The 13844-nt window shown below is 52.0% G+C and overlaps 2 protein-coding genes across 2 annotated transcripts; both read left to right on the top strand.

The window, feature by feature from the left end:
* The first annotated feature begins 200 nt into the window (after window positions 1-200).
* LOC134524413 (feather keratin Cos1-1/Cos1-3/Cos2-1-like) lies at window positions 201-515 on the top strand. The gene has a single exon (XM_063354438.1). The coding sequence runs from the start codon at window positions 201-203 to the stop codon at window positions 513-515; it is 315 nt and encodes a 104-aa protein (XP_063210508.1).
* A 7667-nt stretch (window positions 516-8182) lies between these two features.
* Window positions 8183-8488, top strand: LOC134524414 (feather keratin Cos1-1/Cos1-3/Cos2-1-like). The gene has a single exon (XM_063354439.1). The coding sequence runs from the start codon at window positions 8183-8185 to the stop codon at window positions 8486-8488; it is 306 nt and encodes a 101-aa protein (XP_063210509.1).
* The last annotated feature ends 5356 nt before the right edge of the window (window positions 8489-13844 follow it).

Here is a 13844-nt window from a genome sequence, read left to right as displayed (position 1 = left end):
GCTGTGTAGGAGCTGGTGGCTTTTTTTGGGCCCTGTCAGAATGAGGCCAAGAAGTCCTCACATTCTTGGCACAGCCTCCGTCTCCCAGCCCTGCATGTTCTTTCTCTCTCTCATGGTGCTGTGACAGGCTGTTCCTCATACAACCCGTTGTTTTGCTTCCTCACTTGGTTGTCTCGCAGGCGCACCTCTGAACCCAAGACATGTCCTGCTACGACCAGTGCCAGCCGTGCCAACCCTGCCGGCCCTGTGGCCCCACCCCACTGGCCAACAGCTGCAATGAGCCCTGTGTCAGGCAGTGCCAGAACTCCACCGTCGTCATTGAGCCCTCCCCCGTGGTGGTCACCCTGCCTGGCCCCATCCTCAGCTCCTTCCCACAGAACACCGTTGTGGGATCCTCCACCTCCGCTGCTGTTGGCAGCATCCTCAGCTGTGATGGAGTGCCCATCAACTCTGGCTGCTGTGACCTTTCCTGCATTTCCAGCCGCTACTGTGGCAGCAGATGCCCCCCCTGCTAAACATGCTGACAACGGCTCCCCGTAAGGACCCCTTGGAACTCAGAACATGGTGCTGAACAGAGGATCAGACTTCATGCCATTTTTTTTAAAAGCAGCTGACCATCTCTGACTCTCCCTGCAAGTACAGATGTGAAGACGCCAACCTGGTGTCTCTGAAAACACAGACAATATTTACCTTTCCGGTCTTCCTCTCACCCTTTTTCTATCTTTTCTTTGATGTCTTGTGCTTCCCTTAAAGCCTTGTTGTGAAGACCTCAGAAACCGGCCTGGAGGAACCTGCTAGCCTGTCTCCCTTTGATGGGCAGGTCAACAGATGCCCTGTGGGAACTCTGCCACAGGAAATGGGGAACACATTCTTGTCTGCTCCTTCTGCTCCCCACGCTGGGGGCCTCCACTTGGAATGATCACATTCTTTAGACTCATTCTCATTCTTTAGACTCATTAAACAACTACTGCAACCCTGCCTGTGCCCTTTATATGGTCTTTCCATCTGCACACTGACTGTGGAAGGAGAAAACCATTGCTTTCCAGGAGGAATTAGGTGGGGGCACAGGGGAACCTTTCATCACTCCTAGAGGCATTGGAGGGTGGGACACACTGCAGCGAGTCCTCTTTCAGGCACTGCCTCTTGAAGCTGAAGAAGACATCCCTGGTTACTCCACAGCCAACGGCCATCAGTCCTTGCCTTGCTGCAGCTCGGCTCAGAAATAGCCCCTTTGCCATGGCCCGTGTGATGTGAAAGGGAATCCTGACAACTCTTGTCCTCGAGAGAGGAACTGTGGGCATGTAGGAGGCCTGGGAAATCTGCAGTCCCACAAGCTCTTGGGGAAGAGTGCTCCTCTTGCTTTGGGTGGAGCTGTGCTGGGCAAGGAGGCTCAGAAAACCATGTTCCCAAAGGATGGCAGGAACTGGGAATGGGTGAATAGCCTTGGGGATGGCCCACATTGCCTACTCCACCTGCCGCTTCCCTCCATCACCTGATCTAGGGGACATGGTCAGTATGCCATGCACGAGCAGCAGGGACAGCTTCCCCATGCAATTCTATCACTCTCCAGCATCTGTCATGGCCCATCTGTTGCCCAGATATGTAGGGCTGAGGTGTTCACAAGTTACTATTGGTATCAGCTACAGTAGGCCACTCACTGGAGTCCCCTGTCCCAGTGAACCCAGCACCCCTTGGCTGAAGGCAGGCCTAGGACAGTGACTGGTGCCCAAAGATGCAGCACTGCTCTGTGCTGCCTTGTCTTCCTCAAGCAGAGCTTTCCTGAGGTGCGGGAACTCTGCAGCCCCACAAGTGCCACAACCCCAGTCTAGTCCAGAAAGGTGCTGTGTGAGAGGAGATATTCCAGCTTCATGGAGACATGGCAGCAACAGTGGGATTTCATTCAACCCTCAGCAGGATCCATGAGCTGTCTCTGAACGGCATAGGGCACGCACCAGCCCAAACACAGGCTACACGCTGGGGTGCCTTTCCCCTGGCACCAACCTCCTTCAGCATTCCCAGAACCCTGGGGCTGAAGTGACCCTTGTGCTCCATGCAGCACTGCTGCTCCTCACACACAGGCCAAGGGCATCCCACAACTGCAGACTCTGTGCCCATGTGCTGTGGGAGTTTGCCCTCACACAAATGCCACACACCAACAGCAGCACAGGACCAGGGCAGAGGACAGAGTGATTCCTGCATGGGGTTAGGACTGGGGACACCTCTCCCCACCTCTCCCTCTTCTGTAGGAGTCAGTGCTGAGTCCAGTGGTAACACAGGGATGAGATCGCAGTCTGAGATGGAGCAACTCTCTTGTTTTTTCTTAGCAGAGCCCTACACCAGGAAAACATTTCTGGGCGCTTAGCTGAGGAACTAGCTCCCTAGGGCCCATGTTCCCGCAAGACCAGTGAGCGTGGTGGTGACTACACACCCTCGTAACCAGACTGGAGTGCACTGGCTAGCAATTTTCTTGGCACATCAGAACCACACAGAGTTTTTTGACTCATGTGGTTACCCCCCACTCAAAGAGTGCTCTCTTTCCTGAAAGCATCATTGCCTTTGAAAATCACAATGCTACAGAAAGTGCTTTCCAGAGGAAGAAACTGCAGCATCTCTCCCTCATGGCCTGCGGATACTACTGCATCATGAATATTTTTATTTCAACAGTAAACTTTAGAGCATGTGCCACTGAGTTTTAGGTATCACCCTCATATTACAAGATGTCTGGGATGCTTCTTGGACATCTTCAGTCACTTTTAGTTTTCCCAGAGACCGTGGTTGTTGTATGATCCATGATGCCAGAGGGGACATTCACCGCAGCCATGGCTTTCCTAAACACATCCTAGTCTTCAGGTCTTCTCAGATGGGACACAAGTCTGAAGGATACCTTGGACTAAATCATGCAGGTGGGACCCCTTACTGACATCTCTTTTGTACACAAAACTTCCCTGGTTTTCCCAAGAAGAAACAGGCTTGTGCTGCCCTAGTTCACCTAGGAGCACTTGCGCATTCTTCCAATACCGTGGATGCATATTATCAGGCACTTCCTGAACAACAGGGCTGGAGTCCTCAGGAGTCTCCAGGGGCTTATCCACCTCTGTCTGGTTTTTCTCTGGAAAAGCAGCAGTTATTGTCCCCCTTTTCTGATTGCTCTGCTTCTTGTGGGAGAAGTACTTTTGCAGAGCGTTTGTATACACCTAAGCTTTCTCATAGGCCAGCAAACCTGGTGTCTGGAGAATGTCCCTCATTTCAGCATCCAAAGAGAGGACTGTGTCAGTCCTCCTGTCTTTCCCAGGTCATTACAGCCCCCATAGTTGCTCGTGCTAATTTGCATGGACTAGGTGCTTCTTTTTCCCCCAAATAGTCCATCCCTGCTTTACCTAAAGCTCTGTAAATGAGCAGAAGAGCAAACCTTACGTCCTCCACAAATTTGCTAAAAGGATCTTTCCAGAGCACTTCCTTAGGCAGCAGTTGCCAGCAACTGTAAGACCACAGAATATTCTCAGGCATAACAAACAGCAAGCAGTGGGCATTCGTCAGTCGTCAAGCAGTTGCAAGTTAAAAAAGTTAAAGCATGTTATAAAGGGCATTGTCCAAAAATGCCTCTTAACTACTGACAGGCATCAACCCCCTCTTTAGGAAGCCTGTCCCCGTGTATGACCACTCTCTTGGTGAAGAACTGTTTGTTAATGACAACTTTGAACCTCTCCTGATGCAGCTTTGAACCATTGCTCTGTGTCGTGGTACTGGATCCCAGGGAGAAGACATCAGCACTTCCCTCTCCACTTCCCCTCCTCAGGAAGCTATAGAGAGCCATGACGTCACCTCTCAGACTCCTTTTCTCCAAACTAGACAAGCCCAAAGTTCTTAGCCACTCTTCATGGGACATTCCTTCCAGCCTTTTCACAGGCTTTGTTGTCCTCCTCTGGATGCATTCAAGCACCTTCACTTCCTTCTTAACTTGTGGGGCCCCGAAATACACACGGTACTCAAGGGGAGGCCACCCCAGTGCTTGATGCAGTGGGATAATCCCCTCTCTTGACCGGCTGGTTGGACTGTGTTAATGCACCCCAGGCTGTGGTTTGCCCTCTGGCCTCCAGGGCACACTGCTGACTCCTTTTGAGCCTGCTGACAACCAGCACCCCCAGATCCCTTTCTGCAGGGCAGCTCCAGCCACTCCTCTCCAAATTTATACCTGTGTCTGGTGTTACTCCATCCCAGATGCAGAATCTGTCATTTGGACTTGTTAAATTTCATGCCATTAATGATTGCCCAATGCTCTGATTTACCTAGATCCCTCTGCAAGGCCTCCTGTCCCTCCAGAGACGCCTCAACACCTCCCAGTTTGGTATCATCAGCAAAATTGCTCATGGCACACTCAACTCCTACATCCAGATCACTGATCAAAATATTGAACAGAACCATCCCTAGAATTGAGCCCTGAGGAGCACCAGTGCTGACTGGTCATCAGCCAGATGTAGCCCCATTCACTACAACCCTTTGAGCCCTGCCTTTCAGTCAGTTTTTCTCCCAGCACACCATATTCCTGCTCATCCCACAGTTGACTCTCCAGAACTCACTTGACTTCCCAACTTTTCCAGAAGGATAGGGACTCTATTAAAAGCCTTAGTAAAATTCAGAAAAACTCCATCCACCACCTTCCCTTCATCCACTAGGTGGGTGACCTCATCATAGAAGGATATCTAAGTAGTTCAACAGGACTTCAGTCAAGTGACCATCTTCAACAGGTATTTGTTCAGTGTTTCCTTTAGACCTCCTCTTGCTGTCTACGTACTTAAAAATCCTTTCTTGTTGACTGACACAAGACGGGCCAACTCTCAACTCTCATTGAGCCTTGGCCTTTCCTGCCTTTTCCCTGCATATGTGAACCACACCTTTATAACCTTCCTGCGAAGCCTGACCTTCCTTCCAGAGTTTTTACAATTTCTTTTTCCTCTTGAGTTCCATGAGGTCTTCTGCCCTGCTTGCTTAACATGAAACACAATGGAATTGCCTGTTCCTGTGCTTTTAAAAGATGGTTCTTAAAAACTGAATACTGCTTGTAGACTCCTAAAAGCAGATTTGCAGAGGACAATTGGAGGATGGATGCTGGTGACTTCTGGCACCAAGCGGAAGGCTTCTGCCCCACCTACGGGTTTACAACTACAAAACAGTTCATTGCCCTTAAAGAGAATAAATGTGAGGAGTTAGAGATCAGTGAGCAGTTGCACGGCTACGATCATGTTGGGATCATGGAGACAGGGTGGGATGGCTCCCATGACTGGCATGTTTCAGTGGAGGGATACAGGCTCTTTCAGAAGACAGACTGAAAAGGCAAGGAGGGGGACTTTCTCTTTCTGTGAGAGAGCAGCTGGAGTGCATGGAGCTCTGCCTGAGGATGGGTGATATGCCAACCAAGAGCTTGTGGGTAAGCATTAAAGAGAAGACAGATAAAGAACATACTGTAGTGGGTGTCTCCTATAGGACACCTGACCAAGAAGAACCAGCAGAGGAGACCCTCTACAGGCAGGCAGGAGCAGTCTGATATTCACTGGCCTTCATGGGAAAATTCAACCACCCCAATATCTGCTGGAGGAGCAGCACAGCAGGACATAAGCACGTTTCCTCAAGTGCATGGATGACAACTTCATCCCCCAAGTGATAGAGGATCCCATGAGGACAGGTGTTCTGCTGGACCTCATAGGTATCAAGAAGGAAGAGCTTGTTGTGGATGTGAAGATCAAAGGCAGCCTGGGTTGCAGTGACCGTGAAATGGTGGAGTTCATGATCCCAAGGGGACTGAGGAGGGTAAATAGCAAGCTCATAACCTGGGCCTTTAGGACAGCAGGCTTTGGTGCCTTTAAAGACCTGCTTGGAAAATTCCTGTGGGGTATAGCCCTGGAGGCAACAGAGGCTTAAGACATCTGGACCACTTCCTCCAAGCTCAAGAGCAGGCCATCCCAATGAGCAGAAAGTCAGGAAAGCATGCCAGGAGGCCTGCATGGATGAACAAGGAGCTCCTGGCCAAACTAAAACACAAGAAGGAAGTGAGCAGAGGAAACTGGGGAGGACTCCAGGGACACTGTCCAAGCATGCAGGGATGAGGTTAGGAAAGGCAAAGGCCAAGTGGAACTGACTCTGGCAACAGCTGTCAAAGGCAACAAGAAGGGATTCTCTAAGGACACAGGTGACAAAAGGAAGGCTAGAGGAACTGTAGTCCCCCTGCTGAATGAGTGGGCCTTCTCCGATGCTGTGCAGCCTGGCAACACAGGACATGGAAAGGCTGAGGTGCGGAATGCCTTCTTTGCCTCAGTCTTTACAAGCCAAGACCAGTCTTGAGGAATCCTATGTCCTTGAGACCAGGAACAGTGGCATAGAGTCCAGTTGGAGGCCTGTAACCAGTGGGTGTTCTTCAGGGGTCAGTGCTGGGCCCAGTCTTGTTCAATGCATCCATCAGCAACCTGGGTAAGGGGACAGAGTGTACCCTCAGCAAGTTTGGTGATGATACAAAACTGGGAGGACTGGCTGACACAGCAGAAGGCTGTGGTGCCATACAGCAAGACATGGACCGGCTGGAGACTTGGGTGGAGAGGAACCTAATAAAGTTCAACAAGGGCAAGTGTAGGGTCCTACACCAAGGGAGGAATAACACGATAGGGTCTGATCTGCTGGAAAGTGGCTCTGTAGAGAGAGACCTGGGAGTCCTGGTGGACAGCAAGTTGACTGTGAGGCAGCAATGTGTCCTTGTGGCCAAGAGGGACAGTGGTCTCCTGGGTACATTAAGAAGGGTGTGGTCAGCAGGTCAAGGGAGGTCATCACAGAATCATAGAATGATGGGGGTTGGAAAGGACCTCTGGAAATTACCTAGTCCAACCCCTCTGTCAGAGCAGATTCACCTAGAGCAGGTTGCACAGGAACGCATCCAGATGGGTTTTCAATGTCTCCAGAGACGGAGACTCCACCACCTCTCTGGGCAGCCTGTTCCAGTGCTCTGTCACCCTCAAAGTAAAGAAATTCCTCCTCCAGATGTGGCCTCACCAGGGCAGAGCTATATCCCGGTGCTGGTAGAGGACCCGCATAACTTTGATTTTCATCAGCATTGAAATAATGGGGGAAATAATTTTACAGCTCTTTAATACCCATAGCTTGGGGAGGGCTGCTTAGTTTCCTGCTTAAAAGATTTGAAGAGTCTATGAAACCCAGCAGTGCAGCCCACCTGCACCCTACAAGTGACCACTGGAGTGAGATGGGAGGGAAAGACAAGGTACGTTCTTGGGAGACCGACCAAGGATTGCAGAGTTGGGAGTAGTTTGGCTCATTCCTGTCAATGCAGCCACAGACCACCCCACCAGTGTGCCCCAGGCCAACATCACTTGCCTGCACTGCACCCATTCGGCACTTGAGCTGAGGCTGCAGCAGGCACTGACACATTCCTGCCCCAGAAATCATGGGGTCTCACAATCCCAGCACTCAGAAGAAGACTCCGTGAGGGAAGGCGGACAGCATAAGCTAGGAAATGAGAAGGCGGCATTGAGAAAACAGCTACCCAGCCCATGTCATTAGCTGGGATGTTTTCTGTTCATCATGAGCAGCTTAGACAATGCCACTTCGGTAGAAGCTACCTCTCGGCCCAGGGCAGGTCAGGGCCACCATAAAAGCCAGCCCAACTCCTTGTTCTCCCATCCACTTCTCTCTCCTCCTTCTCCTTGGGAACCAGGTGAGTCTGAAGCCCTTTCCCTGCGTTGTTTTCTGCTCATGCAGGTGTGTACTCCTCCCTCCTATAGTGGGCTGTGGTGCTGCTCTCCATGAGAAGGGGAAGAAGGATGAAGGTCTGAGTCAGAGAGTGTCTGGGACTTGGTTGAGGGAGCTGTTCTCTTAAGAGATAGGCAGCAGCCTCCTTGGGCTTGGAGACACTTTGCATTATCTTGAAAGAGGACTTGGCACTTGGCTGAGGTTGCCCTTCACTGAAAAGATTGGCAGCAGCCTGGTTGGGCCGGGGTGATCCTCACAGTACTGTGTCTGGTAACCCTTTTGCCTCACTGCACAGTTTCTAGCTCCTGGCTCAGCAGATGCCTTCGACACGCTTGTGGTGGAGTGACAGACTCCTGGCAGACTGTTCCTCAAATATGTATGTGCTCTACTGCCTCTCTGCCCTCTCTCACAGGTGCTCCTGCAGCCCAGAGACATGTCCTGCTATGACCAGTGCCAGCCCTGCCGGCCCTGTGGCCCGACCCCACTGGCCAACAGCTGCAATGAGCCCTGTGTCAGGCAGTGCCAGAACTCCACTGTCGTCATCGAGCCCTCCCCCGTGGTGGTGACCCTGCCCGGCCCCATCCTCAGCTCCTTCCCGCAGAACACCGTTGTGGGATCCTCCACCTCCGCTGCCGTTGGCAGCATCCTCAGCTGTGATGGAGTGCCCATCAACTCTGGGTTCTGTGACCTCTCTGACATTTCCAGCCGCTACTATGGCAGAAGGTGTCCCCCCTGCTAAATGCGCTGGTGACAGCCCTGACAAGGGCCCCCAGGAACCTGATGCTGGATTGAAGACAAAGCTCCTGGCCATTGATTTTAGGGAGGCTGAGCATCCATTGCTGCCCTTCCAAAGGAGAGCTGCTGGGTTTCACTGAAAATCTGGCCAAAGTCTAACTTCCGTGCCTTATTCTCTCTCCCATTTCTTCTGGTATTTTTTGTTCTTCTAGGCCATAAGACGTGCAAAGCCGCCGTGGGGCATCTGCTGGCCCCTCACCCTCTGTGGGACAGGCCTGTGGGGTCTCAACTGTGGGCAATGGCAGCAGACTTCTGTCATCTGCTGGTCCTCTCCCTGCTCTGGCCACCTCCTCTACAAGTGTACTTCTTTCCACCTCAGAGTCATTAAAGATTTCTCATACTTACGTCTGCTTTCGTGTAATCATTTTCATGGTCAACATTGCCTTGTATGCCAAGGAAGAAAGGCATTGTCTCGGGTGGTGGGGGATAAGGTGCGGGCACAAGCAGAAGAGGAAGGGGAGGGTGGGACATGGGGTAATGGGTCCCTTCCAATCACTGTCCCTTGGAGCTGAGGAAGATATACTCATCTCCTCCACAGCCAGTGGGTATCAGGCCCTGTATTCCAGCATCTCTGCTCACATGGAATCTCTTGGCATCAGAACACGTCCTGCAACAAGGAGACTGACCATTGCTTTCCCTTAGAGAGTGCTCCCCAGTGCTGCTGGAGGCTCTGAGAGGTCAGCAGCTCACAAGCCTGTGCAGAAGGGAATTCCTCCTGCTCTGGATAGCCCTGTGGTGGGAAAAGAAGCTCAGTCAGAAGGTGGCCCCCAAGGATGCAGGAGCAAAGATGGTGTGAGAAAAAGCCTTCAGAGCAACATCCGGCCTTCTCATCCTTGTCCTCACACTTGTCCCCTGAATGAGGGCACACGGCCTGAACGCAAGGCCAAGGGTAGTAAGGGCAGCCCACCTATACACCCTCTACCCCGAAAGAATTTCCTGCACAGCCCAGCAGTTACACAGATGTGCAAGGCTAAGGGGACTCACAGGTTGATGTTGGAATCATGAAATAGCTTTCCCTAAGGCCAGCTCTTCTCCTCACGGAGCCTGTTACTCACTTCCGCTTGCTGGTCTACTCCCCTACCGAGATCTTGCATAGAGCTGTACAGTCTGGTCACACTGCAGAAGAAATGGGGCAGGGCTGCGGGAAACCTATGAGGTACTGCATGAGAAGGGCTCCAAGGATGGGCAGAGTGCACTGGGGAGAGCAGGTCCTCCAGATCTCAGCACACGGCCATGCAGCAATTGGAGGGTCCGCATGGTGGTTCTGAGTATTTTTGAAGATTATTGCAATCATGTAATTCCAGGAAGGAGCATTGCCAGAGGGCAGGTTTTCCATCTTTCTTTGAACTCCAGCCGCTAAGGGACACGTCTCAGAGCAGAGACTCAAAGAAACAGGCCCACAGGAAACCCTGAGGAAGCAGTGTGCAGCAGGGAGATCCAGAAAGCAAAGAGCAGCAGTGAGGAACCATTGCACAAACCCCCACAACCTCCTGCATTGCCCACCAGCTCACCAGAGCCATTGGGCAGAATAACCACATAACCCCTGGTGAAAACAAGGGAACCTGAGAGTCTTTCACCACCCTTCTATTTCTTCTCAGGCCACTGGCACTGTCCTCTCCTGGAAGAGGATCTTGTCTTGCAAATCCCTGGGTGAACAGGGGAAGCATCGCTGCCAAGGGACACCTGAGGGCCCCTTCCCCCAAGCTCAGACCCATCCCCTCCCTCCCCTGGGCTCTTGCACAGCCAAGGAAGCTCCCTGCACCGGGGTGTCATGCAAAGCACAGAGGTAGAAGGCACTGTCAGAGAGCTCGACTTTCTCCAGCTGGAGGAGGCTGTATTTCTCGGTGGTGTTCAGCACGGTGGTGAGACAGCCACTGGGCTTGTAGCCAGCTGCTGCCTGATAGGAGATACGCTGTGGAGCTTGTCCTTTCTTCTGTTTGTACCAGAGCAAGGCATCAAAGCTGGAGGTTTGGTAGGTGCAGGTGGTTTCAGAGGTGTCTCCCTGCTTCGCTGTGACTTGTGCTTCTTGCTGGGTGACACTGGTCTATCCCATGGTGCCTGGAAGAAAAAGAGGGTCAGTGACTGTGCAGGGAAAGACTCTGAAATGCAAAACAAGAGGAGATGCAAAATGTCAGAGGAGCAGGCTCCCTTTTCCTTTCTCTGCAGCACTAGCCCCATGGATGGGTACAGCAAGGCGGTATCTTTGAGCAGGCAGCCTCACACCTCAGCTCAGCGTGGATCTCACAACACAGTAATGCCAACTACCTCACACAGGGATACCCCCAGAGGAGAGCTGTGCTTTCACCCACACTTTTAATTTCCACTCTCCTGCTGCCTGGAGTGCCCAGGGAAGAGCCTGTGGTGCCTGGCCCTCCTGTGCTGGCTCCAGGTCACCTCCAGCATGGTGAGAGATCATGGGAACACCTGTGAGCACTTTCATGCTGCTCCCCATTCCCTGTCCTCTCAGGAGGCTCCGAAGTCAAGGTAGGGAGGGAAAAGAAAGCCCAGGCCCTGAGGAGGAGGCAGGAGGAATGGATAGTCCGGGCAAGCTGCATGACATGCACCAGCCTGGAGAGAGACTGGGACACCCTAAGAGCGTGAGTGGCATGAGAGAGCTTTCATGTCCCTGCATCAGCTTTCAAAAAACCCTGTGTGTCAAAACACAAGTACAAGGTCAGGAAAGGTGTACTACCAAGATAGAAAAGAGCTTCTGCAATGGTATGTCTGTGAAACACTGGGCTCGGAGAGATCAGAAGAGAGAGGCAGAGAGAGGTGGATGGGTGGCAAGAGAAAAGGAAAGCAAGGGGTCTATGATGGTCAGGAGAGGAGCTCTTTCTTCTTGGTCTCATCTTTTCTCTATGTAGCAGTATCTTGAGAAAGCAGGTGCATTTGCCCATAATTCAAGAGCAGCTCCCCGCAGAGACGTGTTGAGGGGGTGTGGGTCTCCTGGGAAGAAGAGGAATCATGCCTCCAGTCAAAGACAATCCTTACCCAGTGGTTGCCTCAGGAAGGCAGAGAGGACGAGATACCTGATGTGCGTGCTGAGACCGATCCTCTTGCATGTGTGGGACAGACTCAGAAAACCCACACGTCCCCACCAAGAGCCCCGAGAGAGCAGAGCTGCCGGAAATGGCTCTGCAAGGGGAACAAAGAATGAAATGGGGAGGAGAAAATACTTGTTCTTAGCGCATCTCAAATGCCTGTGCTGCGGTTTTCCCTTCCCCAGTACTGGCACATGTTGCTCCTGCAGTCAACAGCTTCTGCCTTTGCAAGGTGAGGGGTGAAAGGGGGATAGGCCTGCACCTGGTGACCCACCTCTCTGACACATCCCCCTCTGCAACGTGTTGGGAGTGTCTCCTTCCCTGATGCCTGCGTCCTCTCTCTCTCCATCCTCAAGCCCTTGGCTGGGTTGGCCTCTCCTGGCTCCTGCATGGTATCTAGTCCCAAGCTCCTTTCAGCATACCCAAACCCGCAGGTCTCAGAAACACAACGGTCAACACCCCCACACCCTGCAGACACCAGCTGCCCTACTCAGCCCAACGAGGCACTGGGCACTTTCTTCCTCTGTCCAAAAGAAGATGTCTCAGGAACCAACAAATCAAGTTTCCTGCCACACTTCCCATCCCATCTCATAAATCGTTCCCATCTCAAGCTCATTGGGGAAAAAAACACACTCAAACCCAAAGAGACGGTCCTTCCACTTGACCATAGCCCTTCCATTCTCACTTTCCTCAACACAGGTAGGATCTCCATTTGTCCTCTCCTTACTTTTAGCATTTAACAAACCAACTAACCCAACTGTCTTTACTCTTTCCATAGCATAATTTAGGTTGGACAGCACCTCTGCAGGTCACCAATTTCAAGAGCTTGCTCAGAGCAGGCCATACCTGCATGTTTGTCAAAGCCGGAAAAACCGTTTGTCTGGCACCTTGCTTCCTGATGCTGCACTTGCAGAGCACAGCTGGGAGAGGGACTCCTTCCAAGGGAGGCAGGTCCCAGTTGGGGGGACCTGAATGGGAGCCTTCCAGGCCAGGTGAGGACCCTTGGAAAATGCCAACCTTTCTGGGAGGTTCTCAGGGCACAAGGCTTGTCCTCCCGGTGCCTGTGCAGTGCTGGGCACAGCCTTCTGCCACCACTCCTCTGGCTCTCCCGGCTGCTCCAGTGCTAAAAGCAGATGAGGAGATGGTCACCTCAGCAGAGCAGCTCCCTGAGCTCAAATGAGCCACGTTCACTGACAGATGTTGGGGCTTGGCTCAGGCAGCTTGAAATCTCCTCCTGATGCCACCTGCTAATTAATATTAGTTTGTCTTTTGAAGAGATGGTATTTATCTTAAGGCAACTTCATCAGGCCAGCTTCCTCTCTGGTGTCCCAGCCCCAGCATTTGCAGCTGCAGGCCATGGGGCTCACCCCCCGCACACAACCCTTTGCTGCCATGTGAGCGTGTCAGGGCAGCACCTCTCCCTGCATTGAACCTGGAACTGGTCCCAGACCTCCACAACTGCCTTACGGCAATCACCAGGGATGGGCCGGAGCTTGCAAAACGTCGGGATCATTTTGACTTGTAAAGTGGAGAATGCCTGGAGCTGCAGCAATAGGGATGGTCTTGAGCTTTGACTTTGTCTCTCATGGACTGAATTGGTATGTGAACATGGTTGAATTTCAAAAAAAGACCCCGCTGCTTGGACCTCAATACACCTTCTCTCTTTCCTGTAATGAGAACACAATCAGTTGAACTACCGGCCAACGCACAAAAGCCCAAAAGCCCTCTGCTGTCACTAAATCCACCAACAGTGGCTGGCGCCGCATGTGTCTTCTTAGCAGTAGGCTTTCAAGGACTTGCCTCAGGGGCACAGGGGCAGAGAGCTGCCCGTGGAGTCCTGCTTCTCAGAGTGTGGGAAGAAGCTGGGCTTCCTCATGTGCATATGCATCTGTCTGCACCTGGGGGCATATTTGTGCCTCTGTATTTGCATTTGTGTGGGCATTTGCAAATGCACACGTGAGAGTGAGTGTCTGCCAGCGTGCGTGTGAACGAGGACATTTCTGTTTATGTCTGTGCATGTGTTTGTGTCCACACACATTTTTGCAGGTGTGGAGGTAAGTGTGTGTGTGTTGTCAGTGTGCGTGCCTTTGTATGTCTGTGGGCATACATGTGAGCAGACGAACACATGTCTGTGTTTGTACAGGAGCTTGCATATATATATAGGTGCACGTGTGTATAAGCACATGTGAACACTTATGTGGTGACAAGTCTCAGGGGTGAACGTGTGTGTGTGTGTGCCTGCACAGGGGTTCCCGTGTA

Source organism: Chroicocephalus ridibundus, chromosome 17 (genome assembly GCF_963924245.1).
Source record: "Chroicocephalus ridibundus chromosome 17, bChrRid1.1, whole genome shotgun sequence".
NCBI classification, from domain to species: domain Eukaryota; kingdom Metazoa; phylum Chordata; class Aves; order Charadriiformes; family Laridae; genus Chroicocephalus; species Chroicocephalus ridibundus.
This window is presented reverse-complemented; position numbering and strand designations above follow the sequence as displayed.

What these genes read in the sequence shown, in the direction of transcription:
- LOC134524413 (XM_063354438.1), top strand. Translation starts at nt 201, where the DNA reads ATGTCCTGCTACGACCAGTGCCAGCCGTGCCAACCCTGCCGGCCCTGT.
- LOC134524414 (XM_063354439.1), top strand. Translation starts at nt 8,183, where the DNA reads ATGTCCTGCTATGACCAGTGCCAGCCCTGCCGGCCCTGTGGCCCGACC.